Genomic DNA, 23,166 nt, shown 5'->3' with positions numbered 1-23,166 from the left:
GACTTTATAAACATTTTACAGGCTGCATCCAGTTTGGGCACTGTGCATGTATGATATATAAGATGGAGAAAGCATGACTGACTTTACAATGGAGGAGAATAGATATGATTGAGAGCCTTCTTGAATATTTCAGAAATATTTTAGGGGTATTCTACTAGCAGAAACACTTCTCCTTTGACCACAATGCAGGTCAAGTAACTTTACAAGGAGTGACAGTTTCAGTTTCAGAATGCAACAAAAAAACTTCAAAAACAGTCTCCAAAGAGAGACAGCTGAACTTGAATTATATGCAAATTAGATACAATTAACTTAGATTTGAACAGAGACTGGGAATGGTTGGGTCATTACACTAATTGAATCTATTTCCTCATGTTAAAATATGTTAAAATATCCTCACACCTTCTATGGGTCATCTCGATTATCACTTCAAAGGTTTTTTTCTCTCTCCTGCTGATGATAGCTCATCTCAATTGATTGGCCTCTTACAGTTGGTATGGCTACTCCCACCTTTTCATGTTCTCTGTATGTATAAATATCTTCTTTCTGTGTGTTCCATTCTATGCATCCGATGAAGTAGGCTGTAGCCCACGAAAGCTTAAGCTCAAATAAATTTGTTAGTCTCTAAGGTGCCACAAGTACTCCTGTTCTTTTTGCGGATACAGACTAACACGGCTGCTACTCTGAAAAAAGTTTCAGAATGATTTTCCAATAGGGAATCACACATTGCAGAGAGGCAAAGTGCACATGAATATGTTCTATGCACTGATAATAAATACTCTTAACATGAGATGAGTGTTATGAATTAAGCCTCAGAGATAGGTTTGGTGATGGTCCAGTAGGTCCAAAACAATATTACAGTAGAGAGCACTTCCAGTCACACATATAATGGGAATAATATTTCCTTTCACCAAAAAAATCTGTGTTACTAAAGATATAATATTAATATAACACATTATCAGATTTTGCTGTATTCTGGACATGTTGGTTTCCTCAATGTTTATCACATTGAAGACAGTGAGAGACTAGAGTTTGATAGGCTTTGGAGCAGACCTGTAAGCATTCTAAGCCCCAAATCGGCCCTTGTATATGAGAACATTACTCCTACTGACTTCAGTGAAGAGTTTTAAGCATGTACCTGAATGCAATATTTGTTCCTAAGCAGCTTCAGGACTCACTGGACCAAACTCTGGTATGGATGGAAGTGAGGGCCAAAGTTTGGCTTCAGATCTGTACACCTATGTGTATATACCATTGCGAAAAGATAGATTAATGTCAAATGTTCAAGTTATAATTTATACTTCTTTTCATTTTTTATGACTGGGGGATGGATCTTTTTGTTGTTTAATTTTAAAGCATTATCCCACATTCACAACTTTTTAGAAACAGTTTTAGAAACAGCAGTAAGAATATTCTGGCGGTCTAGAGTACTGTGAAGCATCTTCCTAGTGGTTTACTTTGTAAATATAGTATAGTGTTGATATTGAATCTTAAGATTATTTATTATGAGCTCACGGAACATAAGGGCAACCTATATCTCACAAGCCTGGCAGGTGTTGTCTATCAAAATATCATTATCTAACAAAACATTGGCAGCCAAGAATGCCAGTTTCATGACCAATTTCCGCACAACAAACATAGGTGATACAGGTGAGGCATTTGTATAGCTACGAGGCAATTATGCAGTTTGACACCAGAAGGAAACCACATCATCTGGTTAGAACACAGAGCGTCTGTTTGGTTATCAATCTATAAACCTATTCACTCTTTGGAGTGATAAGCATACAATGCTTTTATCTTGCAATATGACTAGCTGTTCTACCTTGTAAAACTCAGAATGCAGGATAATACCATTTTCATAGCATTATATAACTGAGAATGAATTGGGATTCTGCAGATGGGTAATAACACAGGAGAAAAGGCAGCAGGTATATTAGCTTTGCTCCCATTCTCTCTTAGATAGATCGTAATAAAGAAGTTTGCAACAATCTCCCAATTGTTTGTGGACAATGTGCTCAGCAGCTTGTTTGCTTGGAAAACTAAGTATGTCTTCATTTGTGTTCTTTTCCAGTGTTAGTAGGTGGGCCATTACCTCGGGGACATGAATTTGAACTACATGATGTTCAGTTTCACTGGGGGAGAGAAAACCAGCGTGGCTCTGAACACACTGTTAATTTTAAAGCTTTTCCCATGGAGGTAAGAATGACAACACAATACAAAAAACCTGTGCTATGCATAAGATGTTAAATCATTGCTTGATAACCTGGTAGTTCAAAACAGCTTTTATTTTAGCTCAGCATTTTTCATGTGAAAAAACCGTCTGCTGAAGTGTGCTTTAGTGCCAGTAAATTGAGATTTGAGTCTTTAGTAATGTGCCTCTAGCATACATCGTACTGCATGATTAATTGGCCATAAAGTTAACTTGCAGAACTATTAACTTCTGTCTTAATAATATTAGCATTCTAACAAGATCTGCTGTTTCAACACTTCCTATGTCACCTTGACTAATAGCTATAGTTGGGGGAAAATAGCTGCTGGAAGCCTTTCCATGGTAAATAATAATTAAATAATAAACTTGTTTAAAAAAAACATAAATAAATTGTTCATGAAAAGCTTTAGACATCTGAAAACTGGAGGATGTATGAAATTCTTCTATATAATCATAGCATGGAGTGAAGCTCAGCTTTGGAAAGAAGGGTACAAATGTTCTGCAATCTTAAAATTTGAGCTGTTCCACAGATACTCAGCTTTATGTTCCACGATTGCAACTGTACTGCAGAAGATCATTCCAGTATTTTCATTTACTGTGCACTTCATCTTTTGTATTATAAGGAGACTTTCATGCCTTTTTTCAGAGGTTTTAAAATTATTTTTGCCTTGCTATTTATCATAATCCCTTAGAAGCTCGAAATGCTCCATTTATGCTCTCCTCTTCAAGTGCTTGGGCATTTGTTACTGACTGGTTACACATAGAGCCCACTCTGCTGGAATAGAATTTTTTAAAAGAAAAAGGATAAAAATCAGCGTTTATTTAAAAAATAAATATAAAAATCCACACGGACTTGTGGAATAGATACAGGCTTAATGCATAGCTTAAATAACAGGGTTAGGAACATTGGTCAGATCTTGGCCTCTGCTGTGACTGTTTTGTATCAGTCCACTGCAGAACTGGCTTCAGGAAAGTTACCCCTACATGGGGGACTCACCAGGTAATGTAGGGCCAGAGTAACAGCTTCTACACCCCCTTTTACTGGACCCTGTATAGATGCATCCCCACGCCAAAGCAGTTCCAGTGGCCCCTTGTGACAGTGGGCAACTGATGCAAGATAAAGCAAACCTGCCCCCAGTAAGTTAATATCCATTTAAAAAATAAATCAGTATATAAAAAAGGGTCAGCATGGAGGCTAGCTATGAAAAAGGTCCAGGGATTAGCCAGCGGATCTGATCAGCCTCAGTGGGAACCCATGCTACGTCTCCTTTAAGGGCAGCATGACAGCTGTGCTAAAACGTCCTGACAAAGTGAGGGATGTCAAACCCAAGATTTCATTACAGTTAGCACAGAAGTGTGTATATAGATCTATAGAAGAGCAAATTGGTTTCCACTTCATCTCTTGCATCAAAGCCATTTTTGGCTAAATTCTGATCCTAGGATCTTGCTTACTGGTGACAGTAGGATAGGTCTAATGGCTGGAAGTTAAGATTTATTGATCTATTCAAAATACATTGTAAAAGCAGCATACACATGCAGCCTTACACACAGGTCTCCAAGTAGATTTCTTTTGTGGGACGTTATCATTCTTGGGTTAGAAGTCATGTACAGACAGATATACAGGCCGTAACCCCATGTCCCTTATTCCCACACTATCCTGCTTTGACAGAATGTAGATTGACTTCTTTGCATGTCTTTTGGGGAGATTGAAATGGTGGAGGAACCACACTTTCTGTAGAAAACTTCTGCTCCATGTTCCCCTTCTACCTATGAGTTTTCTAGTCTTAGGCATACAGGGCAGCTAAATTTTGGTCCAAATATCATACTGTAAAAATTGAGGAGGGTGAAAGTAGGTGCTCATGACAAATACATATGTTCCTTCAATAGTATGATTTATGTCACATCTTACAGAACACGGGATTCTAATCACTGTCTTCATTCTGGGGATTCCACACATTACTTTTATCAAGAACAGTCACTTTGATCAGTAGAGCTATTTTCTTGCCTGTTATACGGGCATCTTTTTGTTCAGGAGCTGGTGGTCACAGTATGTATTTTAGGGCCTCATTTTCAGTGGGTTGGGAGGTAACAGTAATTTAATGTGTACACTAATAGATAGTGATAGGTGTCTACCCAGTTGCATACCCATCTGTGGAGTATGCGTTCTCATCTTGTAGTGTGTATGTGTAAATGTGTATACACAAATGCAAGCCTGAGAATCAGGCCCCTGAGAGCTGTGCCTGGCTTTTCCACTAGAAGAGAATGTCTGGCCCAACTGCTGATTTTTGCCTTAGAAGCCTGAAATACATTTCTGTCACTGAGAATAAAAAACATTGGATGATAAGACTTTCAGGAAGACACAAACCAAGTATATGAACAAATGATAAACAAAACTGCATGGTTTTTACTAAATCTATTAGCAACACACCAAACTGGGACCAGATTGTAATCTCTATTATTCCATTAAAATCCCGAGTAATTCTATTGAAGCCAATGTAGTAACTCTAGATTTCAATTGATATATCTGATTTGGCTCTCTGTATTTATTGATCAGAGCAGCAGTTTGATTTTGAATTCCGACTCTAAGATATAGGAACCATCCTACATACCCTTACATTAATAAACTGGGCCAGCTATTACAGAACAGCTACAGAATATCAGCGTAACAACCCTTGTAAAGTCTGACTTTAGATAGGAATGTTACTTCTCAATGTTTGGAAGAGGATTACTGCTTAGTTCCTTCCTCTGGTTCTTTACCCTTGATATAACTATTAGATAGGAATTAAGCAACATCCTGTATCTCTAAGTGTAACAATCTATTATTTTCTGACTAGACATCTTGGAATCTTGCACAGGGTTAGGACATTCAGGTTCATGGCTAAATAGATTAGCAAATTAGGTTTGTACTGTGACCTCTGGGACAAACACTTGAAATGATTTGCCATGTTGTTTTAACAAAACTGCTGTTCATGTGACTCAGAGGCTAAATTTGTTCTTGTTTTTATTATTATCAGAAATTCGGTAAAGTCTTGTTTTTTCAGCTTCCCCAGTGGAAGAAATCAAAATGTTGACTTTAATATATATGTTATCATTTTAATTGAAACCCTTGTAGTTGCAATAACCAAGATAAGCCAGACAAAGCAGCAAACTGCAGTCTAATGTAAACATTGTAACACCTTTTTTAACATGTACTGTACATGTTGTTCACAATCCTCCTCCCTTTGTTCCTAGAAAGAAATACAATGCCCAATCTTGCCTTGCAGCCAAAAACTGGGAGGAGGTATTTCATACAGCCTTCCTCAGAAATCATATGCAGTATTCTACTGAGCATACTCAGGGATACTTTACTCTCTCAGGCTGCTGTTGATGTTAAAAGTTTGATAAAGAGCTCAACAATAGAAGATTAGTATCTAGTTCCATTTCCTTGAAAGATACAAAGGCTAGACTGTGACTTGGAGTACACACCTATACAGGGGAGAAAAGGGAGTAAGAGCTACTCTTCTACCTGTGCATGAACTACCCACGCCTTGAGTGTGGAGATGAAAGAGTAAGTGGGTGCTGCAACCTCCTTACTCTTCACCCCCTCCAGAAGGTGGGTGGGGAATGGGAAGGAAGGGGTGGCAAATGTGTGGAACCTTGATTCTCCCCCTCCTACTTGTTGCCTGGTGCAGGAATGGAGGTTAAGAATTTACTGCTGATATAGGCCAACAGCAAATTACCACCCTACTGGAGCAAGGGAGAAGCCTGGAGGGAATTGTGCCTCAGAGACGTGTCTCTGAATGTCATAGTATGTCCCTGAACTTGTCCTAGGACGGTGTAGCTTACACACTGGTACTTGCTCAGGACTGGGCCAAACAGCACAATTTAACCCTAAAAAACAATTAATTTTTAGAGTCAATCACAGGAAGCTGCTATAAAATAAAACTGACACTGGTCAAAAATGGTTCCTCGCAATGCTAGCAACTTGACTGGGAGCAGAGTGGAGAATTCTGTAGAATCCAACCCTTTAAAATATTGGCTGATGTTAGCTTGTTTTGTACACACGTTACTAGCCAGCTGCAGTATGTTTTTTTCCAAACCTTGTGCAAACTATCAGTGGAAGGGAATAAGCTGCAAATCATTTCCAAGCCTTTCCAAGATGTAGAGGAAGAGAAACACCTTCCCTTTTGCTGTCATAAATTTTCAATTAAAAAAAACCAACCTCACAGTTGCCTGCGGAGTCCGAATGAGTTTTGAACAGCAAAGCCAAACAAAAGTAAAAAATAAAATAAAATTGTCTTTTGCGTAATGTAATATAAAACAAACTCGTTTGTTCTGTTGTATTTTTCATCACGACAATAACTATCACTAAAAATGCTGTAATAAATATGTAAAACTCACCCAGTCTAAATGAAACAATTAGATTTTCTTTTGCTCATCTGAAATGATGCCATCTTAAGTATTTAATTGAGACAAAGTATTATTTTATGGCTTCAGACTAAAATTATGATATTACATTTCTCTCCCTCAAGCATCTTCACCATCTGTTTAGCAATACATAGGGTTTGGTTCTTTGGATTTTTTTAATGAGCACAGCTTTCAAATCAGATATATAGACTGTACCAATCTGCCCTTTTTCATTTCTGTGAGAAAAAATTCCATGCCCCTAACGCACAGGTTTATACTCAACTTTACCTTAATCTTGAAATGTCTGGATTAGGTTTTGTTAAAGCATTTTGGACCAAATTCTGCTCACCTTTGGTATGTCTACACTGCAGTAAAACACTTGTGAATGGCTCATATCAGTTGGCTTGGGCTTGGGCCGCAGGGCTATAAAATTGCAGTACAGATGTTTGGGCTCATGCTGGAGCCTGGGTTCTGGGACCCTGAGGCGGGAGGGTCCCAGAGCCCAATCTCTAGCCTGAGCCCAAATGTCTATACTGCAGTTTTGTAGCTCCACATCTGAAGCCCCGCGAGCCCAAGTCAACTGACATGGGCCATCTGTGAGTGTTTTATTGCAATGTAGACATGTCCTTGAGTGAAATTCACCCCTTATTTTGCATATATGTATAGGGTGACCAGACATCCCGTTTTTAAAGGGACAGTCCCATATTTAAGCTCTTCTGCAGGTGTCCCAACTTTCTCTTTAAAAAAAGAAAAATTATCCCGTATTTTCTGTCTCCCCCAACCATCAGTACTGGTAGGTTCTGCTGCTGGCCAGATCCCTGATCGCTAGCTGCCCGCCCACCAGCGGTGAGTTGGGGGGGGGGGTCCAGTGGCCGACAATGGGGGTGGGTGTGCAAGGCTGGTGGTGGGGCTGGCTGCTCCCCATGCTGGTCTGTCAGCACAGCCCCTGCTGTGTGCTGGCTCTTGGCCAGCAGGTCCTGCCCCTCCACTCCGTTTCTGGCCGGCATTGGCTGCACGCTGCGATAGCTGGTGAGTGTGTGCAGGCGCTAGCCGGTGACCTCTGCTGCCCACCCATCGGCCCTTTACGTGCTCCCCCTCTTGCTGTCCTCTCCTTGCTTTGCCCTTTCACATCCCCCCAGCCCCACTGCTCCTCCATATCCCCCCTCGGTGGGGTGCATCCTGTTCCCAGCGCTGTGCAGAGAACCAACCCTTGGTTGGGGTGCTCAGCTCACCAGCAGCCTGGCCGGCAGGCTCCTTCCATCCCGCACTGCCTCTGGCTGGGCCGGCACCCTTGAAAAACCCAAGACCCTCAGGCCCAGGGCACTGGCCAGGAGGAGCTGAGCCCTGTATGTGCCAACCCCCCGGCACAGTGCTGGCATGGGGAAGCCTCTCCACCCCTCAGCTAAGCTCTGGAGTGTGTGTGGGGAAAGCGATTTCCAGCCTGTTCATGCCCCAAATCTGCAGGCCTCACAGCTTAGCACCCTCTTCACCTGCCCCCCCCCCCGTCCTTCCCCCAGGGAGTGCAAGGCTGCTGCTCCATCCCCTAGTCATCCTCCGCTGCTGAGCCACCTCTCTGGCCAGGTTAGCTGAAGTCCCTGCAGTCAGGTTCCCTGGGTCTTGGTGCACAATGCATCCATAGGGCTTAACCCCTCCCTGCCCACGCTGTAGCTGGGGGACAGGAGGCGGCTGGGTTATGTCGGTGGCCAGCAGCAGCCTGGAGGTATTAGCTGCCTTTCAACACTGTGCGGGAAGGAAGGAACAAGCTGCTTCCAACCACAGGGGAGTGGGGCAGGGAGAAGAGATGAGCTCTGCAAAGACATGGTCCAGGTCATCTCTTCCCCACTCCTGCCCCTGCGGCTGGAAGTAGCTCCCATCCCTTCCCTCCGGCACAGTGCTGAAAGGTTGTTGCTGGACACATTCTGGTGTGAACCCTGGCAGAAATCTGGGGAGGGGGAGCATGTGACCCTGCGTGCGCCCCTCCCCCATGTGTTACCTCAGGAAGACGTGGCGCCGTGTATCAGGAGAGGCGGGTCCATTCCAGGGGCCCAGCTAGGCATGGAGGGTGGAGAGCGCCGGGCAGGGAGGGTCGGGTCAGTCGGTCATCCCTCTGTGTGAGAAAGGTGTATGTAAGTGTGTGTGTGTCACCTCTTTCTGTATGAACCCCAAAGCCTTAAAGATAAGAAGATAAATAAAAAGAATCCAACTACACAGTATTTCTTTTTGACAGGGGCTCAGACATCTTGATGTTAATTTGAACGTTTGTCCTGCATAGTTCTGATTGCCATTGAATTTGCTTGAATACAGGTAATTTTACCAGGTGTCCCATATTCAGCATAGGGAAATATGGTCACCCCATATATGTAGTTCAGAGGCCTCTGTGCTGTTTATTTTATTCAATGATTTATTGCTTCATTTGTAAATTTGCTTGATAAAACAAAGCAAACAAACAAAATACATGTAATTGTAACACCAGGTCGGCAATGTCTACTCCACTCCATGCACACACAAATCCTACTCCCTTTATCTCACACAAGTACTCCCTTTGACCTCAGTGAGTCTGGTGAGAGGAGTAAGGCAAGCAGGCCCATTTTAACAACACTTGTTTCCAAGATTAGGCACCAATCTTGCACCACTGAAATCAGTGGGAGTTTTGCCAGTAACTTTAATGTGACTATGATCTGGGCTGGGGTAGGCAACCTATGGCACGCGTGCCAAAGTCGGCACGCGAGCTGATTTTCAGTGGCACTCACACTGCCCGGGTCCTGGCCACCGGTCCGGGGAGCTCTGCATTTTAATTTAATTTTAAATGAAGCTTCTTAAACATTTTAAAAACCTTATTTACTTTACATACAACAATAGTTTAGTTATATATTATAGACTTATAGAGAGAGAGACCTTCTAAAAACGTTAAAATGTATTACTGGCACGCGAAACCTTAAATTAGAGTGAATAAATGAAGACTCGGCATACCACTTCTGAAAGGTTGCCAACCCCTGATCTGGGCCATAAACTCAAATGGGAATGTTTTAAACACAAGCCTACATCTCATTCACCTCAATGATCTCATTGATTTCCTGCTTGTTCAGGATGGAATTCACTCCTTTGCAGAGGGGCAGCACAAAGCTTATGAATTGCTTAAGATCCACTTACGATCTCAAAATAAGGGGGTGAATTTCACTCTTTACAAGCAGGAATTGGCTCAGAGTGCTTTAACAAAACTTAATTCTGCTATTTTATATTTCAATTTTAGGTTTTTCTGCTCATAATTTTTAAGAAGTATTTTTAATAAAGAAAGTTCCCTATAGAATATTAACTTAATATTCAAATAACTAAATGACTGTTCAGTCTAGTATCATTGTTGATTAGTAATGTAGTGTTTAAAGTAGTGTTTTTTATGACTAACAACTATTCTTTTATTCACAACTGGATCCAGATTCAAACCATCACTGATGAAAAAGAAATACATAATTTTACCTCTTATATAGAATGAAGGTATAATCATAATCTGTACCCCTTACATAATACTTTATGGATCAGACTGATTCCTGGTACAACTCCAGAATCATCACTGGAGTTACACTGGGGGTTGAATCTAGCTGATGCTCTGCAAAAAAGTATTTTCCAGCAGTTTTTCACTTAGTACGAACTTCAGATTTCCCCCTTATTTACTGGTTTGTGTTTTGTTTTTTGGCTGTTGTGCAAAACTGGAAACCCTCTCTCCCCCTCTCAGTAGACCAAAGAGAAACTGACAAAATGAAATACATTCATTATCATCATTTTAAAAGTAATATGAGCAGCATATGATTCCTGAAATAGCTTTGTTACCAGTTGCTAAGCTCTTTCAGTATTAGATTTGTTATTTGTTGCTGATAGATAATTTGATCCAAATGATCACTCACAGTCCCCAAATTGTACTTTGATTCTAGGTAATTCACCAATATGAACACTGAGTGCTTATGGCTTAGCTCAGTCACACATAGGTTATACTTTGCAAAGAATACATTTAAGAACTTTGTATTGCAGTGTTGATTCATAAGGCACACCGGGTGCATTAATGGTTGATATGCTAGCAGGCGGGGATGGCTTTGATATAGCCGGATGTAGGGAGAAATGCTTCTTCCAGCTCTTTGAAAGAAGGGTATTCATGTGCTTATGTCAAATGTGTTTGGGGCCTTCTTTGTGAGCAGAAACTGCAATTTAATCCAGGGGTGATGCTGGGAAGACATACACGATACTACTCAGCCATCACCATTTAAGGGAAAAGTCACCAACAGGTGGGTCCCAAACTGCTCATTGCCCATCTGCTCCCTTTTCCAGGGATTTTCCTGTTTTTTCCCCAATTGTGCAGCAGATGCTTTTGAGTCTCATGCGCACCTCAGAATCTTTTGGGCTGGCTGCTGCAATAGTTCCTCTGAAGGACCACTGTTAACAGTGCAAGGGATTATGCCTTTAAGAAATGGAAGGTCCCCACTACAGATAAATCAGCCAGAAAGCAAGATACCCTTTTGGGTAAGAAATGACACATAGGGAATGTTTGGTAGAAGGAGATGAGTAGCAAGCCATGGGAGAGGTCTGCGGTTGAGGGCTAATCTTTGCCTAGAAGGCCAACACACTAGGACCAAATCTTATTGTATTCACTTAGGGCTATGCTGTTGCACTTAGCCACAGTGTGTAGTAATGGCTGATCTGGAACTGCATCATCCTAGGGGAAGTACTGAAGGTGGAATGTCTCACAGTTCCCTGGCTGTGTTGAAGGGAATGCAATTTCTGAGACCTCTTTAAAGGATTCAGCATTATCTCCTCCACCCCTTGAGTAGATGAGGAAAATGCTGATTTGATTAAATTGAAATGTTTTGTGGGAATGTATCGATTTAATTGACATTTTTGACCAATAATTATCTAAATATTTTGTTTGGGTAAAGTCAAAATCTTTAGTTTCCATATGGCCAAAGCACTTCATTTCAACATTATTGTTTCAACCTTTATGCTATATGAAGTTCAGTATAACATACTGTAATATAATCAAAATAATAATGTCAAAATGAAATGTTTTCATAAGATCATTTAGATATTTCTGAAATGAAAAATTTCCCCATTTTGTGGAAAATGACTTTTCATTATGATTTAGGATGAATGGAAATTTTGAAATGTCAGAATTCCTCATGGATTTAAAATTCTGAGTTTCAACCAGCTCTAATAAGCATCTATATAGACGGACCATTCTCCTGAGGCCCAATCTAATACCTCAATCACGGACTATCTCAGAGAAAAGCCATTATACAATACTAATGCAGCATGTAAAACTGCAATTCAACAGCAGGCCATTAAAGATACACAATGAAGATTATTATTGTTGGAAAGTTGGGCAGTATTGAACTGAAAATTGTTCTGAGCTTCCTTGAAGTGTGTACTATTTAAGTATAACTGCTCATTGGAGAGAAGTCAAGATTATGTTTGGAAAATAACCTACTCTTGCTGTTACTGTCATCCATTTAGAAAGAACCTCAGGTCACCTTACAGCAAATATCAAACCAAATTATCTGTAAAAATGAAATAAACAGATGGGAGTGATCATTGTGTTATTCTGCCTTCATTAGATAAATTTATGTATAAGAATGAAATCAGTGAGATTAAGATCCCCCGCCCTGCAGCCCTGTTTAAACGACAAGTCCTTCCTCAGGTGAATAGTCTGGTTTTAAATCCCTGGAAATTAATTGCAGTTTCCTTAGGCCCACTGATTTCAGTTGAGAAGCTGGTCATGTGAATACATTTTCCAGAATTACTCTCTTAAATCACACCTCTTCATGTTTTCTTTGCAGCTTAGAAAACTGGTGACTCTGATAGCACACAATATAGTTGACTCTTCCACAAGATGCAGCAAACTTGTATGCATTAATAATCACTATATTAATCCAGTCTTCTTGCCAGGTTTTGGTCTCTCAAAGCTTAAAAATAATATATCAACATACATACACACACACAGCAAAGACATCTACATAGCAAAAACAGACTGGAGAGACTTTTACAGAAATCCCCATCTTTCCCACACACCCCTTCCTAGACATCCTAATTAAGGGGCAGTGGGAGGCAAGGCTGGAGTGTACTGTACTCCAGCTATCTCCAGTTGAAGTACAGAATCTTGAGTACTATTATCAGCTGGCACAGATTAGAGCAGCTCCAAGGGTGCTGTATCACCTGGGCGGAAACTTGGCACAGCAAAGAATCTGGCCTATAAATCTGACCGCAGGATTTACACAGCATTTCACTTTCCTGGTGAAGGGTTTGGTGCAAAAAGCCAACAATCGGGAGCCAAGTAATGACATATTTGCTTTTTTCTTCTTTTGTTACTATATAGAATATTTATTAATGGTGGAAACAGTTTTCATTTTGAGATGATTCCTGTTTTCATTGTATCTCCCGCACACTCAAGGTGAAAAGTTGAAAACCTGGAAATAGTGGAGTTTGTCTTTGTAAACAGGAATAAAATAAGATTTGCACAAATTTGGTGCATAGCTCATCTTAGGAACCCTCAGTTTCCCTGCCCCTCCACCCCAGTAGCTAAGTTTAAAAATACATTTAGGTCCTCTAAGGTAGAAGCTGCTGTACCATTGAAAATGCACATAATTATTTGATGAAAAATGCCAAAATTTGAATATTATTCACAAAATATAATCCAACCTACTATAGAGCTAGTTGATTAAATGAAATACTTATTCACAAATAGCACATACGTTTGGTAAAATCATGATCTGTTCACAAACAGGAACATTCAAATGAAATGAATTGAATGAATTATCATAGTCCAAGCTCTTCACTAAAGGAAAATTGTAGAACACTCCCAATAATTTACTTATAATGCATCCCTTAATTATACAATTGTGGGGGTGAAATTTATTCCTCCCATAACTAGTGAACAGCATGTGACCTGACACATGAGACCCTTGTATTGTTACCTTTGATGGCCTAACTGCACAACCTTCTCTTAGTTCCTCTACCAATCATACTGAGCTGTTTGCCCCCACAGTACTCTATGGCAGTGAGCCCTGCCTGTTAATCATATTGATGATATTTTGGTCTCCTATGCAAAACTGGAGTAAAAAGGTTTTGTGTGTGGGGAGCTTAAAAGATTTTGCGGGGGTCCTTCTCCCTGCAAACCAAGGCATAGAGAGAAGAACCTTGCAGCTTGCCACAGGAGATACTAAGGCCCGTGGACTGCAGTGGCAGCTGTGGCTTACTACATTACGTGCAGGTGGCTCAAGGCCACATCTTGCCAGTCCCATCGGTATTGAGAGGGCTGCTCAGCATTCATCTCTGTGTGGCCTCCCTGTTTCCTGATCTCATGCACAATGGAAATGAAGTAGGGCTGTCGATTAATCACAGTTAACTCATGCGATTAACTCAAAAAAATTAATCACGATTAATCACAGTTTAAATCGCACTGTTAAACAATAGAATACCAATTGAAATGTATTAAATATTTTGGATGTTTTTCTACATTTTCATATATGTTGTATTCTATGTTGTAATTGAAATCAAAATGTATATTATTTTTCATTATAAATATTTGCACTGTAAAAATGATAAACAAAAGAAATCGTATTTTTCAATTCACCTTATCCAAGTACTGCAATCTTTTTGTTGTGAAAGTGCAACTTACAAATGTAGATTTTTTTTGTTATATAACTGCACTCAAAACCAAAACAATGTAAATCTTCAGAGCCTACAAGTCCACTCAGTCCTACTTCTTGTTCAGCCAATCGCTAAGACAAGTTATTTTACATTAAAGGAGGTAATGCTGCCCTCTTCTTATTTACAATGTCACCATAAAGTGAGAACAGGTATTTGCATGGCACTTTTGTAGCTGGCATTGAAAGGTGTTTAGGTGCCAGATATGCTAAACATTCGTATGCCCCCTTATGCTTCGGCCACCATTCCAGAGGACATGCTTCCATACTGATGACGCTCATTAAAAAAATAATGTGTTAATTAAATTTGTGACTGAACTCCTTGGGGGAAAATTGTATGTCCCTGCTCTGTTTTATCCACCTTCTGCCATATATTTCATGTTATAGCAGTCTCGGATGATGACCCAGCACATGTTGTTCATTTTAAGAACACTTTCACTGCAGATTTGACAAAATGCAAAGAAGGTACCAATGTGAGATTTCTAAAGATAGCTACAGCACTCGACCCAAGGTTTAAGAAGCTGAAGTGCCTTCCACAATCTGAGAGGGACGAGTTGTGGAGCATGCTTTCAGAAGTCTATACAGAGCAACACTCCGATGTGGCAACTACAGAGCCTGAACCACCAAAACAGAAAATCAACCTCCTGCTGGTGGCATCTGACTCAGATAATGAAAATGAACATGTGTTGGTCTGCACTGCTTTGGATTGTTATCATGCAGAACCCGTCATCAGCATGGGGGCATGTGCCCTGGAATGGTGATTGAAGCATGAAGGACATATGAATCTTTAGTGCATCTAGCATGTAAATATCTTGCGATGCTAACTACAACAGTGCCATGAAAACACTTGTTCTCAGTTTCAGGTGACACTATAAGCAAGAAGCGGGCAGCATTATCTCCTGCAAATGTAAACAAACTTGTTTGTCTGAGCGATTGGCTGAACAAGAAGTAGGACTGAGTGGACTTGCAGGCTCTAAAATTTTACATTGTTTTATTATTGAAAGCAGTTTTTTTACATAATTCTACATTTGTAAGTTCAAATTTCATGATAAAGAGATCGTACTATAGTACTTGTATTAGGTGAATTGAAAAATACTATTTCTTATGTTTTTTTTTACAGTGCAAATATTTGTAATAAAAATAAATATAAAGTGAGCACTGCAAACTTTGTATTCTGTGTTGTAATTGAAATCAATATATTTGAAAATGTAGAAAACATCCAAAATATTTAAATAAATGGTATTCTATTATTGTTTAACAGTGTGATTAATCACATGATTAATTTTTTTAATTGCGTGATTAATCGTGATTAAATTTTTTAATCGCTTGACAGCCCTAAAATGAAGTATTTCTGCTAAGATTAATCCCATCTTGTATTGTAAGATGGGGTGAAGAGGAGAACTTGGCTGGCCTTTTCTGTATTCCTCATCCTTTTCTGTATCGCTTTTTACTCTTCTTTCCAGCCTGCTAAAAATAGTTCTAGTCTTTAGAGTCTTTCCCTCTATGGAAGTCCTTCCTGCTGTTAATTCTGTTTTTCAAAGGACTGTCAATATTTCTGGTATGTCTTATTTGAGATGAGATTGCCATGTGTGAATTTACTGTTCAGCACGAGGACATACCACTGATTTATATGTAATGTCTCAATTCTCTATCCCTTCCTTAACAAAAGCCTAACAGCTTAGTTACTCTGACTGCTTAAGCACACTGGATTGTCCACAATGACACCTAGGGCTTTTTCTGAAATGGTACAACTAATTCAGAACCCATCACCGTGCGTATGGATAGTTCCAGCTGTTCCTTACGCTTTCACTTGTATAAATTGAAATTTCAACTGTAGGTGTGCCACGCAGTTATCAAGTTTTGTTCAGGCCCTTTGGTGTGTGCCTTGCAGTCTTTCCCTTTATTGACTCGTTACCTCATTTTGCGTTGCCAGCAGATCTTCAACCCTTCTTCGAGGTTGCTAGTAAATAAATTGAACAACACTAGTCAGTGCTGGTTTTGGGCTACACCACTACCAGCGTCTTGCTATAGAACAGGCCATTTATTCCTAATCTACGCTTTCTATCTCTTAGCTAGTTTTTATTCCATGATTCAGAATGAAAATTGCTGAACAGCATCTCACAGTTACCTTGTGCTCTCCTCACATCTGTTCATTGTACCCACCTGTTGTCTCTTTTGGTCAGAGACTTATCTTTCTGTTGTGTATGTTTACAGAACCTAGCACAATAGGGCCCCAATCATTAACTGGACCTGTAAAGGTTACTGCAATACAAATAAATAAACATATGAATATCATACTAATTCTGAGGGATTTTATATCACCAGCCCTTAGACTTTCAAAGTCAATTATATCCAATGGTTCTTTCTCATTCAGTGAATTATAACAGGTTAGAGAGATACCATTTACCCTAGCAGAAGATGTGCTGTTTTTTCCCCATTTTACTCATTGAGGTGCCTTCTAACTCTAATGATTTGTCAACTATGTTTCCTAGCACTGAAATGCTGCTCTCCAGTCCATACTTCTCAGGATCACCTTTAACATTGTTTTCAAAGATGGGCTGTCACAGGGTGCCTCTGTTACTATCCAGTGAACCTCACTGCCTAACTAGCTCTGGTAGTTTCACAGCCAGCCACACACACTGGGCTGCTTATCTTATACCAAGGTGTGATTTCCTCCTCTCTTACATAGTAATACCACGCAATGCAGTCTTACAGCCGGGGTAGGCTTCTCTGCAGCCCATGCAAACTCTATTTGCTTCCTTCTGAGCTGCCCCTTGCTTCCTGTTTCCTCCCCTTATGTTCTCTCCAATTACCTTCCTCCCGAAAGTGTATAATTGCCCTCAGCTGGACCTGCAGCCTTCTCCAGGCTGCAGTAATGTCAGTGTTTAGGGTGCTGCTGATAGCACTCTGTCACATGGGCACAGAGTTCTATTCACTTCTCTGTATAGCAGTCATTTTTGTCTGGTTTTAAAGGAGACTAAGGGAGTTAGGTGCCCAACTCCTGTTAAAATTCAGTGGGATTTCAGCATCCCTGGGGTTCATTTGAAAAGCCCAGCCTGTAATGATAAACTATATAGCTTTGTTAGCATCCCAGGTGCATCTCCATCCACTGAGACCTCTCCTCAACCGTCTGCAAGTATCCCACGTGGAACAAAACTGTACAGATGATGTGGATGCTCAGCTCAAGATCCTTGTACCCTATTCCTCAGAGCCACACTGGAATCAGAGCCACATTGGTTTCACTATTATTTATTTGTCTTGTGGTAGCACCTAAAGCCCCAGTCCTGGACCATGGCCCCATGGTGCTAGGTGCTATACAAACACAGAACAAAAAGATAGTTCCCATCAAGCCTTCTGCACCCATGGAAGGGACTAGGGAGGGAAGGCAAGTTCTTGCCAAAGTTGATGTTCTGTTCTGTTATCACTTAGCTTCACTCAGACTGAATTTGCATGGTTAAATGATATATTTTTAGCCTGACTGAACACCTGCACCTTGCCATTTAACCACACAGGCTTTGCTCATTCACTTTTTTGCTTCCTTTTTGTGTTGTGGGTTACACAGGCCTTCTGCCTCACCGCTAAGATATTCTCCAACAGCCTCTATACTGCTTCTATGAATTTTAATTTCCTAACTTTCCCCTTCAGGCTGTTAATAACTAACTTTCTATTTTAAAAAAAAATCACCATTTTGAAACTGAGTGCCATGGTAGTATTCCTTGGTATGATCCCCCTATGAGGATGTGGAACTTAATTACTGTATATTATGGTCAGTCTTAGTCGCTCAAACACACTTGCTTCTTAAAACAGTTCAACAGTAAGTCAAGTTTCTCCCTTTTAAATGCTCACACAAACTATTGGTTATGGTAGTAAGAAATTGTTTTTCCAAGTCATGCCCTCATGTGACATTGTTTACTCAGTATTTGGGTAGCTGAAATTACACATTACCATTCTACTAGCTTCTATTGCCTTTCTGATCTCACATACATTTCTGGGCCATATCCTAAGCCAGTGGTTCTCAAACTTTTGTACTGGTGACCCCTTTCACATAGCAAGCCTCTGAGTGCGACCCCCGCCCCCCTTATAAATTAAAAACACGTTTTAATATATTTAACACCATTATAAATACCAGAGGCAAAGTGGGATTTGGGGTGGAGGCTGACAGTTTGTGATCCCCCCATATAAGAACCTCGTGACCCCCCAAGGGATTCTGACCCCCAGTTGAGAACCCCTGTCCTAAGCTTTCACTAAGGTCCCTTTGTACTGTAGAAGCTATAAAAGGAACATCATACCAGTTCCAAATGGGCAGGTGAAGATTCCCTTTACTTCATACACTCTCCTCCACTTTTGTATCATGTTGTGGGTGGAACCAAAACATGATGCCCTCTAGAAAACCTGAACCTATGGAACATCCTTTAAGGGCAGTGTTCCTCCACCTTTTTGATATCAGGGACCGGCTTGCTGCCTTCCTAAACTGTGCCAGGGAGATCTCAGGGACCGGTGCCAGTCCACGGATCGGTTGTTGAGAAACACTGCTCTAGAGGACTCTACTGGCTAGTATAAGTGAGAGCAGTCCATAGGATGCTCCAATTGATGTTAAGGGCAGGTTCAGCCCCAAGACCAAGGGCAAGGGTGATGATGGCTCACCACAGCTTTTGCTTTCCCCCACAGTTGTGCCCTTTGACTTCATCTTTGTTCTCATTGAGAGCCCCATGTGCATCCTAATTTTAATAAACTCAGATTTGTATTCATGCTGAATCTACCTCATAAGTACTATTCTCTACACAGAAAACCTATTCTTCCTAAGAAGCTCTCTCTATATCCCATAGATTCTTTAATATGTAGTAATACTTCTCTTCTTCTTCTACCAAAACCATCTTTCTATTATAAATTGCATCCGGAAATCATGGTATAATGCAGTTCATTCTCATCTAACTAGTACACGAAAGCCAATTATTATGAGATCTTCTCCAAATCTCAGGCTTTCCAGCTCATCTATTTGTGTTTTCAAGCTTCCGGCATTGGTATATAGGCATTTGTAGTCTTTATGTGTAATGATGCACTCATTTATATGTAACCCTTTGCACTGGGATGCCTATACTGGATTTCTCTGCCTTTCTTCTGGTGCAACCTAAATTAGAGCATGCCCTTGGATGCGAAATGTGAAGGAGAGCAAGGAAGAATACAACAAGGTGGAAAAGCTCAGGAGTCGAGTCTGTGACTCACCCTCCATTTTGGGACCCAGAAGAGGCTCCTCTGCAGCCATGCCACATGATGGAGGAGCTCAGCAATTTGGAGGAGGGAAATTCAAAGGGGTGCTGGACTGCAGTCATTGTTGAAGGGCAGGCTTCCCTCTGAACTGGGTTGCTATTCATGCAGATATGTCTGGAAGTTAATGCTGATCCTAGCAGCTGTAACTTCTACTCCATGCTTGTATTGCACTTCGTCTTTGTCCGAGAGGGCCATTCCACAGTATTCATACAATATTTAAAACCAGAGTGAAATCAGGTTTGATAGGATACATTTGGATACCCCTCTCGATAAGCTTTGTGATGCTTAGCTCACCCAAACAGAACCTTGGAATCTCTTGAGCTTGAGATACACACAGAACTAATAGGGACAGTCTTTGTCTTAAGCCTTTAGACACATGCTTAGCTGACAACAATACTGGCCTAAACAAACTGTTCCAGAGATTACAGTACCTAGTTGCACAGTTAATGGGAAATTTCTGTGTAACCTAGTTCTGACAGAGAAACAAACAAGCTCCCAAGGATTAATTTACATTTGACATTGCTTGCATAAAAGAAGGGAGTCTTTGTAATAATTAGCCCCTCAATGAGAGTAAGAATTCAGGCAATGGAAGAAAATGAATAGCTGATTACAAAAATAGCACATTAGCACATGCTCAGTAATCATAGTGAAGTTACAGTAGCAACAAGATGTTTTTCTAACTTTGATACAGTTTAAGCTGTGGATCTGAAAAATAATTCTTCATAAATGGCACCATATTATTGTACATATCTGCTCACTATGATCCTCATTCTGGTCCAGCATTGTCAGACCCTCCTTGCCCCTCCCACAAAACCCAACAAGGGCATGCCACATTTCTGCCTTCCCATGGGGAACAAGTAGTGGAGCAGATATATAGAGAGAATCCACAGCATACTGTTGTGACATTCCCCTGGTGTTCTCTGGACTAGTGATCTGGTAGGTCACTCCAATCCTTGACTCTGGGAGCCAGCCTTACCCTGCTCTGCTCTGAGAACCCCCACTCCTGGGCTGTTCATGCACAGCCTCTGGCATGTAAGCTGCTTTGATTGTGCAACCAAATGAAATAAAGGCAAAACGCATTCTTAGCTGATCTTAACACTTTTAGTGCCCTTACAAACTTAGATGCTTCTCACCACAAGCTGGCTGGTTGCCCTTCAGCCAGGCTCTCCCCTTTGATCAGCACTTCAGTCCCTTGGAGGTGATGTCTGTAGATGTAGGTGGAAGAGAGAGGAAGAGCATGACAAATGTCTCTCCCGTTTATCGTGTTCTTTCTTCCCTCTTGGCTTTGTCCCCCCCACTTCAGAGTCAGATGAGTATTACCTCATCGCAGTCCCTGACTGACCAAGGGAAGGGGGGTGACTCACTCAAGAGTCCAACAGATCCGTTGTTGCTGCCTAGGCCAGTGTCCTTTGTTCCTGTGAGGCTGGGCTGGGTTTGTCCCATACATGCCCTGATGAAGTGTGAACTGCCCCTCTGTTTCTGGAGAGTTTTGCCTGGACTTGTTTTAAGCCACATTTTCAGCCTCATAACTATATACATGAAATTACAATCTATAACATTACTATAACAACAATGCTCAGTGCATCATGAGCCTTCCGAAGACACCCGACATGACAAACTTTGCATTGGATACCATACAATCATTTTATAAGGATGAACATAGAGGTGCAGGGGGTTCCCCCGAGGCACAGAGTGTCACAACTGTGACGTTTAAATCCTCAGCCATACTATTCACAGAAGCATGGAGAAGAACTCAGTGTGGGAAGAGCACAACTGGTAGGCTCATGAGCAGAACTAATCCTCAGGATCACATCACCATGTTAAAGGGATGCCATGGGCCATGGCTGCTAGCTGGACTGGGGGAAGTGGCTACAGCCAGGTTGTGCGGGTGCTTCATGCTGCATTCTGTTCTCTCAGCCAAAATGCTGTTGCCTTGTGCAGACTTTTTTTGTCAGGGCCCAGTTCTGCTGCCACTGAGGTCAATAGAAGTTTGCCTTTGAGGAAGCATGAGCTGGCCTGTAATTGCCTTTCCAGTCCCAGCTGCTTAGTTTACTATTAAAACTGTCCTTTGACTAGTGCAGGATGAATAGTTCCTTATGTTTGTCCAAATAGCAAATGAGGGTTTCAGAATTCCTCTCATAACAGTTAAAGGAAGTAAAAAAAATTATATATAATACTTTTTTAATGTAGAAAAACTGGGCAAATTATTCCCTATTGTGTAAATGTATAACATACTTATAGTCAGGGCTGGATTAAAGCTAAATGGGGTTTAGATCCACCAAACCTTTGTGCGCCTATCTCCCTAGACAGATGGCTTGCTCAGCCTCCCTTTCCCAGACAGACTTCCTCCTAAGGGTGAGCCCATTCCCTTTCTCAGAAGAGAAACAGGCCAACTCACCCTAGTAGGTAACTGGCTCCCATTTGCCCACCACAGCCACTGGGCAAGATCCTACACCAATCTGTACTGTTACTCAGATGTGTCATCATAAACAATGGGCTGCGATTTATTTCATAGGGAGCTTTTCCATACAGCATCTCAGGAGGGGTCTGTCACTCAGATGACAGCTGGATATGGGAATGTGGCAGTACAGGGCAGGGCTAATAGTGAGTCAAGTCAGGCATAGCTTAGAAGACTAGGTAACATTGCAATCCAGAGTTTGCACTGCTGGATGTCTGCAGCCAGGTACCTGATATAGCACTTCCTGACTAGGTTTCTCGATGTGTAAGAATAAGACTGACTGACATCAGAGCTTAATTGATCACTTTTGTTCTCTGTGAACTCATGACCCCTCTGAGCTGCATAGAACAGCCATTGCCGTAGTCAGGAGTAAACTTTTCCAAAATTCTGTGACTCTGTTTGTTATCCAAAGAAGCTGGCTGCCAGATCTAATAAACCTATCAGCAGTACAGAGAATGCCTCTGATTCCATGTCAGGCTCCAGCATCCCAGAGCCCCATCTTTTCATTCAGACATAAAAGATCTTGCTGTGGTGGCCTGGAAACAGAAAGGCATGGTTTCCTAAATCAGGGCGAGTTGATCATTCTAAAGTTGCAGGTACATCGTTAACATAGGGCCTGAAGCTCAGGTCCTTACTGAGTTCGTATTCAGTCCTTACTGATGCAAACTTCAAGTTAATGTCAGCAAGGATTTTGTCTGAGTAAAGCCATAAGAACTGAGATCAGCGCGTGTTTGGATTAAGGAAGGATGGAGTAAAAAACTAAGTAAGGTCCTCAGGCTATGTCCCCTACAGAAAGAAATATTTCTCCTAGGCTCAATTCTGAGTTTCTTAGTGATACTTAAGAAGAAACTTCTCTCTAACTGATGGCAGAACAAGTCAATTTCATCAGCACTGTGTTATTTATTTACGATTTTTAAGGCTTCAGTTCACCTTGAAAGGAATTCGCTACTAATTTGCCACTCATCCAGCTACAATAAAATCCTCTGAATTATTATTTTCTCCTCCAAGGAAAATAAGTTATTCTTTGACAGCTAAGGACCTTTTCCTAGTTTTATAAATAGTTTGTGAAAATACTTACCATTGTGCACCCGACTGGCAGAGTAGCAGAGTAGCTGACTCTTTTTGGATCAATAAAAACAGCATAACCACTGAAAATCAAAACT

The 23,166-nt window shown here is 41.0% G+C and overlaps 1 protein-coding gene across 2 annotated transcripts in view; it reads left to right on the top strand.

Annotated features, from left to right (window-relative positions):
* Window positions 1-23,166, top strand: part of CA8 (carbonic anhydrase 8) — a 49,790-nt gene that overhangs the window by 3,518 nt on the left and 23,106 nt on the right. For both annotated transcript variants that reach the window (XM_024198452.2, XM_024198453.2), the window contains exon 3: window positions 2,069-2,193. In XM_024198452.2, coding sequence (XP_024054220.2) covers window positions 2,069-2,193 — 125 coding nt within the window. The remainder of the gene's footprint in view (window positions 1-2,068; window positions 2,194-23,166) is intronic.

Source organism: Terrapene carolina, unplaced genomic scaffold (genome assembly GCF_002925995.2).
Source record: "Terrapene carolina triunguis isolate 2854851 unplaced genomic scaffold, T_m_triunguis-2.0 Scaffold58, whole genome shotgun sequence".
Taxonomy (NCBI): Eukaryota; Metazoa; Chordata; order Testudines; family Emydidae; genus Terrapene; species Terrapene triunguis.
Note: the sequence above shows the minus strand (reverse complement) of the source record. Positions and strands in the feature narration are given on the sequence as shown.